Raw genomic sequence first — 15469 nt, 5'->3', positions numbered from 1 at the left:
AACACAAAGCAGATGGGTCTATTGAGCGTTACAAGGCAAGACTTGTGGCAAAAGGGTTTACTCAGACATATGGCATTGATTATCAGGAGACCTTCGCACCCGTGGCTAAAATGAATTCAGTCAGAATACTTCTCTCTCTAGCAGCTAATCTGGATTGGCCGCTTTATCAGTTTGATGTCAAGAATGCTTTTCTCCATGGTGACCTCGAAGAAGAAGTATATATGGACATCCCTCCGGGTTTTGAGGATCATCAAACAGAAGGCAAAGTATGCAAACTTCGAAAGTCATTATATGGTCTCAAACAGTCTCCAAGGGCTTGGTTTGAGAGATTTACTCAGGCTATGTTTAAATATGGCTTCAAACAAAGTCAGGCAGATCACACATTGTTTGTGAAACATTCCTCACACGGTAAGACTACAGCACTTATTGTTTATGTAGATGACATAGTTCTTACAGGCAATGATAGTGGGGAAATACCTCTGTTGAAGAAATATTTAGCTAAAGAGTTTGAAATCAAAGACTTGGGCAGCTTGAAGTATTTTCTGGGAATTGAAGTTGCTCGCTCTAAGGATGGGATATTTATCTCACAGAGAAAATATGTGCTTGACCTGTTGAAGGAAACTGGGATGCTTGGCTGCAAGGCATGTGCCACCCCCCTGGAACCCAATCAGAAATTAGGGGATGATGAAGGAGGAGAAGTTGTGGATAGGGGGAGCTATCAACGACTAGTGGGTAAGCTCATTTACCTATCTCACTCCCGTCCTGATATTGCTGTTGCTGTCAGTATAGTTAGTCAGTTTATGCATGCTCCTCATCAGATTCACCTTGAGGCTGTCATGAGAATCTTGAGGTATTTGAAGTCTGCTCCTGGTAAGGGTCTGTATTTTTCAAAGTATGATCATCTTCGTGTAGAAGCCTTTACAGATGCTGACTGGGCTGGGTCAGTATCTGATAGGAGATCAACTTCAGGGTATTGCACATTTGTTGGCGGCAACCTAGTTACTTGGAGGAGTAAGAAACAGAATGTGGTTGCTAGGTCAAGCGCAGAAGCTGAGTTTAGAGCTATGGCACAAGGTGTGTGTGAACTTTTATGGATCAAATTATTGTTGCGTGATCTAGGTATTGATCAAACGGACTCCATGAGGTTATACTGTGATAATACGGCCGCCATCAACATCGCTCACAATCCAGTTCAACATGACAGGACAAAACATGTTGAGATTGATCGCCACTTCATTAAGGAGAAACTCACTAGTGGTATCATTTGTACTCCCTTTGTCCAGTCTGGTGAACAACTTGCTGACATTCTCACCAAGGGGATTGGCACTAAACCATTTCATGACATATTAGTCAAGCTGGGCATGAGAGATATCTTCGCACCAGCTTGAGGGGGAGTGTTAGCATATTATATTAAGTGATATTATATTAGCCGAAAGGTAGCCGAAAGATACACTAGGGTCTGTCTGTAATCATTTTATGCACTCAGGGATAGCACTCAGGGATCATCTTGTAATTGCATTTCTTGTAAACCCTAATCTTAATCTATAAATAGGGGGTGATATTCTATCATTCCCCAAGCTGGTTACCCAAGCTTCAAAACTAACATAAGAAAATAAATATAAGATAAAACATGCAAGAAAAATGAAAGAATTGAAAATTCACCTTGCAAAGAAATAGTGAAATTCTTGATTTTCAAACTTCCTCTTGATCACCCTCAAGGTTGTGAATTATGATCTTAATCCTCAATTCAAAAGCTTGGACTTTGAGCTTAAAATGACGGTTTTGAACAAATGTATGATCACTCTTTTCTTGGCAAGAATACTCTCTTTGGTTAAGGTTTTGAGTGATTTTTGACAAGGGGAGATGAGATGTAAGAGGCTATGTAACTTTACTAGTTTGGCAAAACAACTCTCTTGTTTTTAAGACTTATTTTCTCTCAAATTCTAACACAATTTTAGCATTCTCTCCCTACCCTTCTCTTCTTCAAAAATCCTCCTCTAATTCAAGACTAGAGCTCTCATTATATAGCCAATGCAAGTAGGCAATGGTGCAAGACAAAGTGGAGTTAATGGGGGACAATGTATAATGGGGGTGAATGATGAATGGTGATGGTGTGGTTGCTTTAGGAAAATGGATTATGACTTGAGATGGTGGGATGTGATTATGAAAGTAGATGGTGCGTGGGGATGATGTGATGTAATTATGAAAGTGGATGGTGAGTGGGGATGATGTGATGTGATCATGAAAGTAGATGGTGGAGTGTAATTATGAAAGTGGATGATGAGTGGAGATGGTGGGATGTGTAGATGATGAGTGGGGATGTTGGAGGATGAGTGGGTGCACTTGAATGGATCAACAAATGGCTCAATGGGGTGTCCCAACCGAACTAAAACCAAGAAAAACGGGGCTGCTGCTGTTTTGAGCCGAGTCAACAAAATCTGCTATTAAGCCCAACTTCAAACGGGCATATCTCCCTCATATGGGCTTGGTTTTAGGTGGTTCTTGGGTCTAAATTAAAGCCCCATAAGTCTACTTCCAATGGTGGTGGTCTCACAATTAAATTCCAAGTGTACAAAGAGATATGCCTAATTTAGTGAAGGCTGTTCATTTCTCTCGGGCCCAGGTCAACAAAATCTGCTCTTAAACCTAACTTCAAATGGGCATATCTCTCTTATATGGACTCGGTTTTAGGTGGTTCTTGGGTCTAAATTGAAGCCCCAAAAGTCTACTTTCCAATGGTTATGGCCTTACATTTAAATTCCAAGTGTACAAAGAGATATGCCTAATTTATTAAAGGCTGTTCATTTCCTTCTTAATGATTTGATGCTCATTCTCTTCCTAAACTAGTTTCCTTTCATCCCCTCCTATTTCCTTCAAATCCAAACCTATAAAGAAGATGTTTTTTTAAATATTTTTTTTTCAAAGAGTTCGCATCCCTTCCATTTATTTCCACTCTGTCCTTACTCAGTTTACTGAAAAGTGTAATATTTTAATCGAAATGGGAGTCTCAGAACATCGTAGAAACAACAACAAAAGAACAAATTATTTTGAAAAGAGGGTTTTAAGGTCTAAAATAGTTTGGCCAAAAAAATGTGTAAAGGTTGGGATTAAAGCTCAAATTTCATTTTTCTTGTTGAGGATTCTGTGAGAAATACATTCTAATTATCATCATCGGGTAATCAACAGAAAGTGCCCAAGTCTTAGGGCTGGTCAAAATGGGGTGTCTACAAGTGGTAGAAACGAGAATGGTCTCTATATCCTGGATTAAGCAGACAAGCTGGCTTGTTCATCCATTCAGTTACCATCTACCAAGGAAAGCCTATGGCTGTGGTATCCTGTCTTGGGCATCCATCTTTTTTGTTACCTAAGCACCTTTTTCCTTCAGTTTTTTTGAAAAATAATGTTTCTGAGTTTCACTGTGAGTCGTGTCAACTTGGAAAATAACACAGAGCTTCTTTTGCTCATTCTATTAATAAAAGTTTAGTTCCTTTTTCATTGATTCATTCTGATATATGGGTTCTCTCTTGTTTTGTGTCTTTAAAGGTCAAAGATGGTTTTTCACCTTTATTGATGATTGTTCTAGGACCACCTGGGTGTATCTTATGAAGGACAAATGTGAGGTTTTTTCTGTATTTCAAAATTTTCATAAAATGATTTACACTCAGTTTGGGGCGGTTGCCAACTATTTTGCCACTCATGGTATTATCCACCAAACTTCTTGTACTAATACCCCTCAACAGAATGGTGTTGCAGAGCGTAAAAACCGCCATCTTCTTGATATTGCTTGCTGTCTGTCCTTTGAAATGCGTGTTCCTAGATCATATTGGGGGGAAGCTGTTCTCACTGCAGCCTTCCTCATCAATCGTCTTCCTACCCAAGTTCTCCACAAACAAACTCTTCTTCAGGTTTTGTTAGGGTCCCACTCTTCTGGTTTCTCCATTCCTCCCAAAACCTTGGGTGTGTGTGCTTTGTTCATAACCATTCTCCTACTTGTGGTAAGTTGGATCCTAGGTCTCTTCGGTGTGTCTTCCTGGGTTACTCCGCCACACAAAACGGCTACAAGTGTTATCATCCACCCTCTCAGAAATGGTTTATCTCTATGGATGTGTCTTTCTTTGAGTCTCAGTCCTACTTCCTGTCCTCACCGATGTCCTAGTCATCTCTTCAGGGAGTGTCTTAGTGTGAAGGGATTCCTGTATCACTACCATCAATGATTGAGTAGGTTGAGAATGTTAATGGTGACCCAACTATTAAGAATGTTGAGTTTGAATCTGCAGTGAAAGACGACAAAGTTTATGTCAGGGACAAGGATAGAAAAAAAGTTACTTGGGTACAAGAGACCAATTCGGATTTTCCACTGATATCTTCTCCTTTTGATGAGTGTCCAGAATCCTCTTCTTCTGATGAAACTCCAAGTAACTCTTTTCTTTCTGAATTTTCTGATCTAGATGTTCCCATTGCTAAAAGGAACGGGGTTAGGTCTTGTATTCAACATCCTATTTCTTATTTTGTCTCCTACACTAATTTGTCTTCTTCCTATGAAGCTATTCTATCTAAAGTTTCTTCTATGAGTCTTCCTTCTAATTTTCAGGATGTTCTTTCTACTCCTGAGTGGAAGCATGCCATGATGAAGGAGATGAGACCCTTGCTAAAAATGGCACTTGGGAATTGGCTGAGTGATGCGGAATATAAGAAGCTCAAAGAAGAGTAAATTCAAAGAAGCGGTGATATTTGGAAATTGGAATGGTTTCAAAGAGAAATCGATAGGAACCATACATAATCATGTTTCTAATATTATTATATTTTTATTTTATGATTATTTTTATGTTTCTAGGATTTTTAGGCGAGGGGTATTTTGGTAATTTTATATTTGCCTACATGGGTTGTAGGGGTTGTTATTTTTAGAGAATATCAAGATTAGGGAATGATTAGACTATTATCCCCTATTTATATTAATGAAGATTAATAATTACAAGGGAGCCTTAAGGCATAGAATAATTACAATGAAATAATAACCCAACTAATAATATACTATTTTAACACTCCTCTTCAAGCTGGTATGAAGATATCTCTCCTGTCCAGCTTGCCGATGATGTCATGCAATGGCTTACTCCCAACTCCCTTGGTGAAGATGTCAGCGAGTTGTTCACCAGACTACACAAATGGAATACATATTGTGCCACTAGTGAGTTTCTCTTTGATAAAGTGGCGATCAATCTCAATGTGCTTTGTCCTGTCATGTTGAACCAGATTGTTAGCGATGTTGAAAGCAGCCTTATTATCACAGTATAACCGCATGGAGTCTGTCTGATCAATACCTAGATCACTTATCAATAACTTGATCCATACGTGCTCACATACCCCTTGTGCCATAGCTCTAAACTCAACTTCTGCACTTGACCAGTCCACTACATTCTGTTTCTTACTTCCCCAAGTAACTAGGTTGCCTCCAACAAAGGTACAATACCCTGAAGTTGATCTCCTATCTGTTACTGATCCAGCCCAGTCAGCATCTGTACAAGCTTCTATACGAAGATGATCATGCTTTGAGAAATAAAGACCCTTACCAGGAGTAGATTTCAAGTATCTCAAAATTCTTATGACAGCCTTGAAGTGAATCTGATGAGGAGCATGTATAAACTAGCTAACCACACTGACAGCAACAACAATATCAGGATGGGAGTGAGATAAGTAGATGAGCTTATGAACAGCTCCTCCTCCTTCATCATCCCTCAGTTTTTGATTGGGTTCCATTGGAGTGTCACAGGCCTTGCAGCCAAGCATCATAGTTTCTTCAACAGGTCAAGCACATGTTTCCTCTATGAGATAAATATCTCATCCTTGGAGTGAGAAACTTCAATTCCCAGAAAATACTTCAAGCTCCCCAAGTCTGTAATTTCAAACTCACTTGCTAAATATTTTTTCAACATAGGTATTTCCTCAATATCATCACCTATAAGAACTATGTCATCCACATAAACAATGAGCACTGTAGTCTTACCACATGATGTATGTTTCACAAACAAGGTGTCATTTGCCTGACTCTGTTTGAAGCCATATTTAAGCATAGCTTGAGTGAATCTTTCGAACCAAGGCCTTGGAGACTGTTTAAGACCATATAATGACTTCCAAATCCTGCATACTTTGCCTTATGTCTGATGATCCTCAAAACCAGGAGGAATGTCCATATATACCTCTTCTTCGAGGTCACCATGGAGAAAGACATTCTTTACATCAAACTGATGAAGTGGTCAATCTAGATTAGCTACTAGAGAGAGAAGAACTCTGACTGAATTCATCTTAGCCACGGGTGCAAAGGTCTCTTGATAGTCAACGCCATATGTTTGAGTGAATCCTTTTTCCACAAGTCTAACCTTGTAACGCTCAATAGAACCATCCGCTTTGTGTTTCACAGTATACACCCATTTGCATCCCACAGGTTGTTTGCTCTTAGGTAACTCAGTCAATTCCCAAGTGCCATTCTTCCTAAGTGCTTTCATTTCCTCAATCATGACAAGTTTCCACTCAGAGGTAGCAAGAGATCTTGAAAATGGTGAGGAATGCTAACAGAGGAAATATTTGACACAAACGCTTTATATGAGGACGACAAATGAGAGTAGGACACAAAATTAGAGATAGGACGTTGAGTACAAGATCTCACACCCTTTCTCTTGGTAATAGGAACATCAAGATCAATGGACTCAAGAGATTCAAAGTTACGTGGACTTTCATCAGAAGCAGGAGATGGCTGTGGAGGAACAGAAGTGATCTCTTGTATCCAGTTAACTTTTTGTCTGTCTTTGTCCCTAACATACACTTGCCCTTCCCTATTCTTGGTGACATTGGGTTTTATAGTCCCAGTAGGAGGTGGTGGTGCAAGAACAGCTAGTTCCACAATAGAAATCATAGGAATCACTTCATGCCAAGGCTTCCCCGAAAGGGAGGACTGTGACACCGGAGAGGACAAGAAATAGGATTGGGACTCAAAGAAAGTGACATCCATGGACACAAACCCTTTATGAGGAAGGTGGTAACACTTATACCCTTTTTGAGTAGGAGAGTAACCAAGGAAAACACATTTAAGGGAGCGAGGGACCAACTTACCATGAGTAGGAGAGTGATTATGGATAAAACAGACACAGCCAAATATTTTGGGAGGAATAGAAAATAAGGACTGGGAACCTAGGAGAACTTGAAGAGGAGCTTGTTTTTGCAAGACCTGGTTAGGAAGACAATCAATAAGATGGGTAGCGGTGAGAACAGCGTCGCCCCAGTAAGACCGAGGCACACTCATAGAAAAACACATACACCGAGCCATGTCAAGAAGATAGTGATTTTTGCATTCCGTCACCCCATTTTGTTGAGGGGTATTGGTGCAAGAGGTTTGATGGATAATGCCATGAGTAGAAAAATATTTCTCTAACCCTGAATCTATGTATTCACCCACATTATCAAAATGAAATATTTTGACAGTAGGCCCAAATTGAGTACAAATCATCTTATGAAAATTGCGAAATACAGAGAAAATCTCACTCTTGTCTTTCATGAGATACACCCAAGTAGTATGAGAAAAATCATCAATAAATGTAACAAACTAGCGATGACCTTTCACAGACACAACCCGAGATGGACGCCAAAGATCAGAATGTATTAATGAGAAAGGAACTAAGCTTTTATTAAAACTGGGAGCAAAAGAAGCTTTGTGTTGCTTTCCAAGCTGACAAGACTCACAAAGAAATTCAGATACATTATTGTTTGAAAAAACAGATGGAAAGAAATGCTTAAGTAAATAAAAGAAGGATGCCCAAGACGCTGATGCCACAACCATATATCATCGATGGTAGTAGGACCCGTGGTGGAAGAATGAGAAAGCTTGTCTGGTTGATCTAGGAAATAGAGACCATTTTTTGCACTATCACTGCCAATCGTCCTTCTCACGACAAAGTCCTGAAAAAGATAATGATCATGAAAAAATGTCACACTACAATTCAAATCCTTTGTAATACGACTCAAGGATAGCAGGTTAACAGAAAAATTGGGAACATGAAGAATAGAAGAGAGAGGTAAAGTAGGAGTGACATAAACTAAACCTTTCCTAGAAATAGAAGAAACAATACCATCTGCAATCCTAACTTTGTCTTGACCTAAAGAGGGGTTATAGGCAGAGAAAAGGTCAGAGGGGCCAGACATATGATCTGAGGCACCAGAATTAATAATTAGGGCAAAGACTTATGAGACAGGAAAACACAAGGAGAAGAGGCTAAGTTACCTAAGCGGGCAAACGACGAGGAAGATGTACTAAGAGCAGTAGAAGACCGGCGGTCTAGTAAGTGACGCAGAACATCCTCAAGCTCATGTGTAGTCATGTTAAAGAGACCATTAGAAGCCTGGCCAACGGAAGCAGAAGTAGAATCAAGTGTATCAACGGCACTAGACTAATGAGCCCGTGGATAGGAGCCACGTCCTCTAGACTGGCTTGACTGACCTCCTCTAGAACTAGACCGATCACCTTGACCCCTGGATGGAGTCCCATGAAGCTTCCAACATGTCTCACAAGTATGTCGTGGCGCTTCTTACAGTAATCATAGAATACAGACTCCTTGGTGGCAGACGGAGGAATGAGAGTCAGGCTAAGGCCATCTCTAGAGGTAGACAGTAATGCTGAGCGGTCAGTAGAGACAGGGGACATCATAGCAGACCGGCGACTCTCCTCATTCTATACATAGGCAAATGCCTCCTGAAGTGAAGGAAGAGTGTCCATACTTAGAACCTGACTCCGAACTGGATCATACTCCACATTGAGACCGGCCAAAAACTTGAAGACCCTTTTCTATGCAATGAACTTTCGATACTTGACTGAATCAGCAGTGCAAACAAGCTTATAGTCCTGCAAGTGATCAAGGCATTTCCAACCATTGGTTAGGAAGGTGAAGTACTAAAAAATCGTCTGCTCCCCCTGAAAAGAGCTCTTAATAGAGCGGCGTAACTCAAATGCTTGTGAGAAATTCTTTTTGCGGGAATATGTGGTAGCCACAGCATTCTAAACATCCTGTGCAGTCTCCATACATAAGTAACCCTCGCCAATGTTTGGTACCATCGAATGAATAAGCCAACCCATAATCAAAGAGTTGGTAATCTCTCATTGGTCATAACCCGGGTCAGTTGTGCTAGGTGCCAATATCCTGCCATCTACATATCCCATCTTCCCTCTGTTCTTCAAAAACATAGTCAAACTCTGCGATCACGCGAGATAGTTCTGACTATTAAATAGAGAGGTAGTGATTTTATGACTAGGGTTGGGGTTCTCAGCCATAGTAGTAGGTATAGGGAAACGCTCACTCCTAGGTGTCGAAGAAGTAGTGGACACACCGGTGGAATCTGCCATAGATACTGTACTACCAAACCCTCAATAAAACTAGTGCCAATCACAAACCCAGAAGGTGGAGGAATACAAACACAATGACCACTAAGAAAATTAAAGACTTAAAGAACTCATCAACCTTTTTATGTGTGTGTGTGTGTGTGTGTGTGTGTGTGTGTGTGTGTGTGTTTAAATTAAATTAAAGAGAAAAACGAGGTGAGGTGAATACAAACCACAAACAGAGCTTCCAAGTCACGAAGAGAACTCATCGACGCATCATCACGAAGACGACAGACGGTCGACAAGAACAGATTATAGACAATCAGAGACAATGCACCCAGTCGGGGCTACGATGACGACAGAGACAGACGCACCCAGTCGGGGCTGCCTAGGGCTCTTCCAGCCCAGTTGGCTACTGTCGTCTGGCTTCCTAGCCTTAGCTTCGTCGGCGACACACCCAATCGGGGCTGCCTAGGGCTCTCCCAGCCCAGTCGGCCACTGCTGTCAGGCCTCTTGACCTGAGCTTCATCGGCGAGTGACGATGGTCCTAAGGGTGTGATGATGGAAGATGACTGTGTGGTGGCTCCGGTGGGTATTGTATGGGTAGAGAAATTTAGGTTTTAGGGTTAGGCTCTGATACCATGTTATTTTTATAGAATATCAAGATTAGGGAATGATTATGCTGTCATTCCCTATTTATATTAATGAAGTTAATAACTACAAGGGAGCCCTAAGGCATAAAATAATTACAAAATAATAACCCAAAACATAATATATTATTCTAATAGGAGTCGCCCATGGGTCGTCTTGTGAGTCAAGTTATTTGATTAGCCTTTGTTTTTGTTTTTGTTTAGTCTTAAATTAGTTTTGGAAGTCAAAGATATTTTTGTAGTTTCCTATTTTAGTTCTAGTTGGTTTAGGAAGTCTCCTAGTCCTATATGAAGCCATGTAATGCTTATAATTCAATAGAGTTGATATTTTATAAAAAGTTAAAGAGCTTTGAAGCTTCTTTATGGATTGTGTGATGCAATCAAACCCTAGGTGTGACAGAATCTAGGTGTGATGCCTAGACCTATCTTCTTCTTCTCCTTTCTTCTTCTTTTATGTTTCAATTTGCTATTCTCGGATTACTATTTACTGCCCTCTAAAAGTGCATTTTTCAATCTCAAAACTCTATCCAATCACCCTCAAATCAACCCTAATCCCTTCCCTTACCTATTAGCCTTCAATTTACTCTTGAAACCATAAATTATTCACTGTTTAGGCCATCAAATAACCTCTGTTTTGAAAATCCAGCGCTGTCCCTGTTCATCCTGCATCACTGAGTTATCTAAGGGCAAACGACCTGTTGGATGTAAGTGGGTGTATATCATGAAGCACAAAGCCGATGGTTCAATTGAATGTTACAAGGCAAGATTGGTGGCCAAGGGCTTTACTCAAACTTATGGAGTAAACTACCAGGAGACATTTGCACCCGTTGCTAAGATGAACTCTGTCAGAGTCTTTCTTTCCCTTGCCTCTAATCTCGATTGGCCTCTCCATCAATTTGATGTGAAGAATGCTTTCCTCCATGGAGATCTGGAAGAAGAAGTGTACATGGATATTCCCCCAGGCTTTGAGGATGTTAAAACCATAGGAAAAGTGTACCGACTACGCAAGTCACTTTATGGACTTAAACAGTCTCCTAGGGATTGGTTTGAGAGGTGTACTCAGGCCATGCTGCGATATGGTTTCAAACAGAGTCAAGCTGATCATACTTTGTTTGTGAAACACTTCTTACATGGTAAGACGACAACTCTTATTGTCTATGTGGATGATATTGTATTCACAGGGGATGATGTTGAGGAGGTTCCTCGGTTAAAGGAGTATTTGGCCGATGAGTTTGAAATCAAAGACTTAGGCAGCTTGAAGTACTTTCTAGGCATTGAGGTTGCTCTGTCCAAAGTTGGCATCTTCATATGTCAAAGAAAGTATGTGCTTGATTTGCAAAAAGAAACTGGAATGCTTGGAAGTAAAGCCTATGATACACCACTAGAGCTTGGACTGAAGCTTTGTGAGGATCAAGGAGGCAAGCCAGTAGACAGGGGGAGATACCAGAGGCTAGTGGGTAAGCTTATCTACTTATCCCGTTCGCGTCCTGACATTGTTATTGCAGTGAGTATGGTTAGTCAATTTATGCATGCTCCACGTGCAACTCACTTAGAGGCAGTTATGTGGATTCTAAGGTACTTGAAGTCTTCTCTGGGAAAGGGTCTTTGTTTCTCAAAACATGGTCATCTTAGTGTGGAGGCATATACAGATGCTGATTGAACTGGATCAGTCACTAATAGAAGGTCAACCTCTGGCTATTGTACCTTTGTTGGACGAAATCTAGTTACTTGGAGAATCAAGAAACAGAATGTAGTTGCGAGGTCTAGTGCAGAGGCTGAATTCAGAGCTATGGCTCAGAGTGTGTGTGAGTTATTATGGATTGGATTATTTTTTAGGGATTTGGGGATTCATCAGACAGATTCTATGAGGCTATACTGTGACAATAAGGTAGCCATCAATATAGCTCACAATCCGGTTCAGCATGACAAAACTAAGCATGTGGAGATTGATAGGTATTTTATTAAGGAAAAGCTCACTAGTGGCACTATATGTACGCCATTCGTGAGGTATGGGGACTAACTGGCTGATGTTCTCACCAAAGGATTAGGAAATAAACCATTTCGTGACATTCTCAACAAGTTGGGTATGAGAGATATCTTCGTACCAACTTAAGGGGGGGGTGTTAGAATGTGTTAGAATATTTCTTGTTTTATTCTTTTGTATATTCGGTATCTTTATTTGCTATAATGGGCTGGTCTCTTACTTATGCCTTAGGGCATTCTTGTAATTATGCTTATGATTTAATATAAAAGGGGATGAGATACCACTCATACCTCTACCTTTTTCTCTTATCAAAACACACAATTTCTTCATCCTGAACCTTTAGCAATTGTATTTCAGTATTTGCGTCGTGCAATTGATCCTCATTTCATGGCTTTACTTTGGGACAACATTATGGAATAATACTAACTACTACTTTGTGGTGGGATTAACAAGATCTCTTTCTACAAGCAGACCAAAGTAGAAAAAGAGCAGTATCTGCACATGATTAAACACGGGCATTTGGACATCATTGTCGGAACTCACTCGCTTCTTGGTTGTCGTGTTGTATATAACAATCTTGGCCTCCTTGTGGTTGATGAGGAACAGGTTGGCTTCCTATTATTTATGGTACTTTTTGCATTTAATGTTTATATTTGTGCACACTTATTATCACTTGTGCCATATCTATATATAATTAAGAGAGAAAAATCACACTGATGCTTTTGTTAATTAAATGATGGTCAATCATGAAACGAATTCCTTGATTAGTGTAAGTGAAGCCAATCAGGTGTAGGAAAACTTTGCAGAAATGGTCCTTTGTCATAATTTTGGTCTTCTCATTCATAAGGAACATGTCTATCTCCAAGATTCTATGGTAGGGATAACATGAAAAATGGTTTGTGTGTTTTCTTGTAAGCTCAAGGTTAAAAGCTTGAATTTTTTAACTAATCTCTTTGCAATTTATTTTTCAATTTCAATAACAAATTTGAATAATATAAAATATGAATATATGTAATAACAATTATGTCTTTGTATAAATATGTTATATCTACTCTATCTATATAAGAATAGCTTGAGTTTAGGAGGTTTGTATTTTCTTTCCCATTTTGCCCTCTCTTTTTGGTAATATTTACCAATATTGGTGGTACTAATTTAGATGAAGATTTTTTTTCGTAATTATGCACAAAATCTTGGTCAATTATGAAACTTGAATATTTTGTTTTTGGATAAATTACAAATATACCCATGAGGTTTGTTTAAAATATCAATCACCCTTACAATTCTAGAAATTACAACAAAACAAAAAATAAAAAAATAAAAATATATAACTACTCTCTTACGCAACAATAAAAGTATCAAAATTATTCTCCAAAAGGTTGGCCTAGTGGCAAGGCCTTGGGTCTTGGGGGTGTGCTACCTCCAAGGTTTAAGGATCGAAACCTCTTAGGAGTAAACAATTCCTTGGGGACCATTGAATTAACTGTGGTACACTTGTAAAACACTCCTTGCCAAGGGCCTGTGCACCCCTGGAGATTAGTCAGGCTTTTTGATTCGAACAACCTAGTGCCAATATAAAAAAATTATTAAAATTATTTATTGAAAAATATTTCTTATATCATTAAAAACTATTAATTGACTTAATAATTTATTTATTAAAATATATAAAATGCTTCATTTAAATTTTAGTGCCTAGAATTTATAAAAAGTTAAGTCGTCTATGCTCTCATAAAAGATAGTACACAAGCAATCAACTTAAATAATTTAATTAATTTACATTTTTCATACAAACTTTTGCATTTTGACATTTGACCTGTGCCTTGCACTAGCTTTTATATATATATATATATATATAATTTGTAAACTGAGCTTCAACTCTTATTCCTAAGCATGCCCACAACTGTAAACGGACCTAAAAAATTGCCCAGCCTAGCCCTATGAGCATAAATGTATTTTTTAAGCCGTATAAATCATGAGTGGGCTGATGGGCCCGTGTTCACTCTTCCACCAAATATAATAGGCTAGGGAAGCTAAGACTTTGGGCTATGGCACTTGGTAATGATGCTAGAATACCTTGGTGAGGCATCCTTGGGTACTTCCTCAGTTGGGTTGAGTGGTTCCCAACCATGGCATGCCCTCATTTGCCTTGGGTGTTGTCATTCTCCAACCGAGCACACTACCTCCACATTACTTGGCTGTCATCTCCTACACTGAACTAGAACTCTCCACCCACACGACTTGGTCATACTAAAATTTCTTAACATGGCCAAGGATGCCTAGGCTAAGAGCATGGCTTGAGAACTCCACTCAAGATCATTAGAAGACATGTGGCTTGGAGGCTAGAGTTGATGCTTGACTTGCTCCCTCTTGGGGTGGCTCCACCTTAATCGACCTTGGAGAGAGGGAGCCAATCACCTTGCTTCCCTTTGACGAGCCAAAGATCTTCAACTCTCTCTCTCTCTCTCTCTCTCTCTCTTGGGTGCCTCCACTCTCTCCTCGTCCACCTCAAAGGTCCTGTGCATTATGTCTAGTGTCTACCATTTTCTGAGAGGGCTGTCCCCTGTCGATCTCATCATCCAAGTACTTACATTAGTCTTCTTTTTTCCCTTCCTCTCTTTATATCTGTAGAAATTTAATGTATAAAGAGAAATGATTGTATTATTGATTGATATTTGTATTTAATTTCTATTACAATGATTCATGATTCCTATATATAGAAGAGGGTGAGTGTGTAGTAGGTAAGGAGTAGGTGAAGTGGAGGTGGTAGTGGTGTAGTGGGTTAGGTTTAGTGGAGTAGGTTTAAGTGGGTGAAGTAGGTGGAGAGTAGGTGGATTTTAACAGCCCCCCGCAAACTCAAGGGGGATAGGAACTAACCAACTTGAGTTTGGAGAGAGTAACAAAACAAGAAAATACATAAAAATAAAAGAAGATAGGAGACACTGTATGGTCGTGTCAGACCATTGGTGAAGACACTGGATGGTGGTGTCATAACGTTGTAGAGGACACTGTATGGGGGTGTCATAACGTTGTAGAGGACACTGTATGGTGGTGTCATAACGGTGTAGAAGACAGTTTATGGGGTCATGTCGGACCGTTGTAGAAGACAGTTTATGGGGTCATGTCGGACCGTTGTAGCAGACAATGTTGTGACAGTTTACGGAGTCTTGCTGGACCCTTGTAGAAACTAACCGGAATCAATGTCGGGACAGTTTATAGAGTCTTGTCGGACCCTTGAAGGAGCTAACCGGAATCAATGTCGGGACAGTTTACAGAGTCTTGTCGGACCCCTGAAGGAGCTAACCGGAATTAGTGTCGGGACAGTTTACAGAGTCTTGTCGGACCCTTAAAAAGTCGCACCCTCAAAAGGTGTGCCCAATCTTTCAAAAGGCGTGCCATCAAAAGGCGTGCCCAATCCATAAAAAGACGTGCTATCAAAAGTTGCGCCCTCAAAAGGCGCGCCCACTTCATCAAAAGTCG

The 15469-nt window shown here is 39.9% G+C and overlaps 1 protein-coding gene across 22 annotated transcripts in view; it reads left to right on the top strand.

Moving 5' to 3' along the window:
• Nucleotides 1-15469, top strand: part of LOC114315788 (putative ATP-dependent helicase At3g02060, chloroplastic) — a 53318-nt gene that overhangs the window by 26421 nt on the left and 11428 nt on the right. For 16 of the 22 annotated variants that reach the window (XR_014346009.1, XR_014346007.1, XR_014346008.1 and 13 more), the window contains exon 2: nt 12467-12601. The exons of 1 other annotated variant lie outside the window; for it this stretch is intronic. Coding sequence is in view for 2 of the 21 variants with exons in the window: in XM_082898092.1 (XP_082754218.1) it covers nt 12497-12622 (126 nt within the window). In the remaining 19 variants the exon portion in view is untranslated. Of the gene's footprint in view, nt 1-12448; nt 12623-15469 lie in introns of all 22 variants that reach the window. 5 more of the 22 variants (XR_014346010.1, XM_082898092.1, XM_082898093.1 and 2 more) reach the window with 2 other exon arrangements.

Source organism: Camellia sinensis, chromosome 12 (assembly GCF_055761805.1).
Source record: "Camellia sinensis isolate YWXY chromosome 12, ASM5576180v1, whole genome shotgun sequence".
Taxonomy (NCBI): Eukaryota; Viridiplantae; Streptophyta; class Magnoliopsida; order Ericales; family Theaceae; genus Camellia; species Camellia sinensis.
This window is presented reverse-complemented; position numbering and strand designations above follow the sequence as displayed.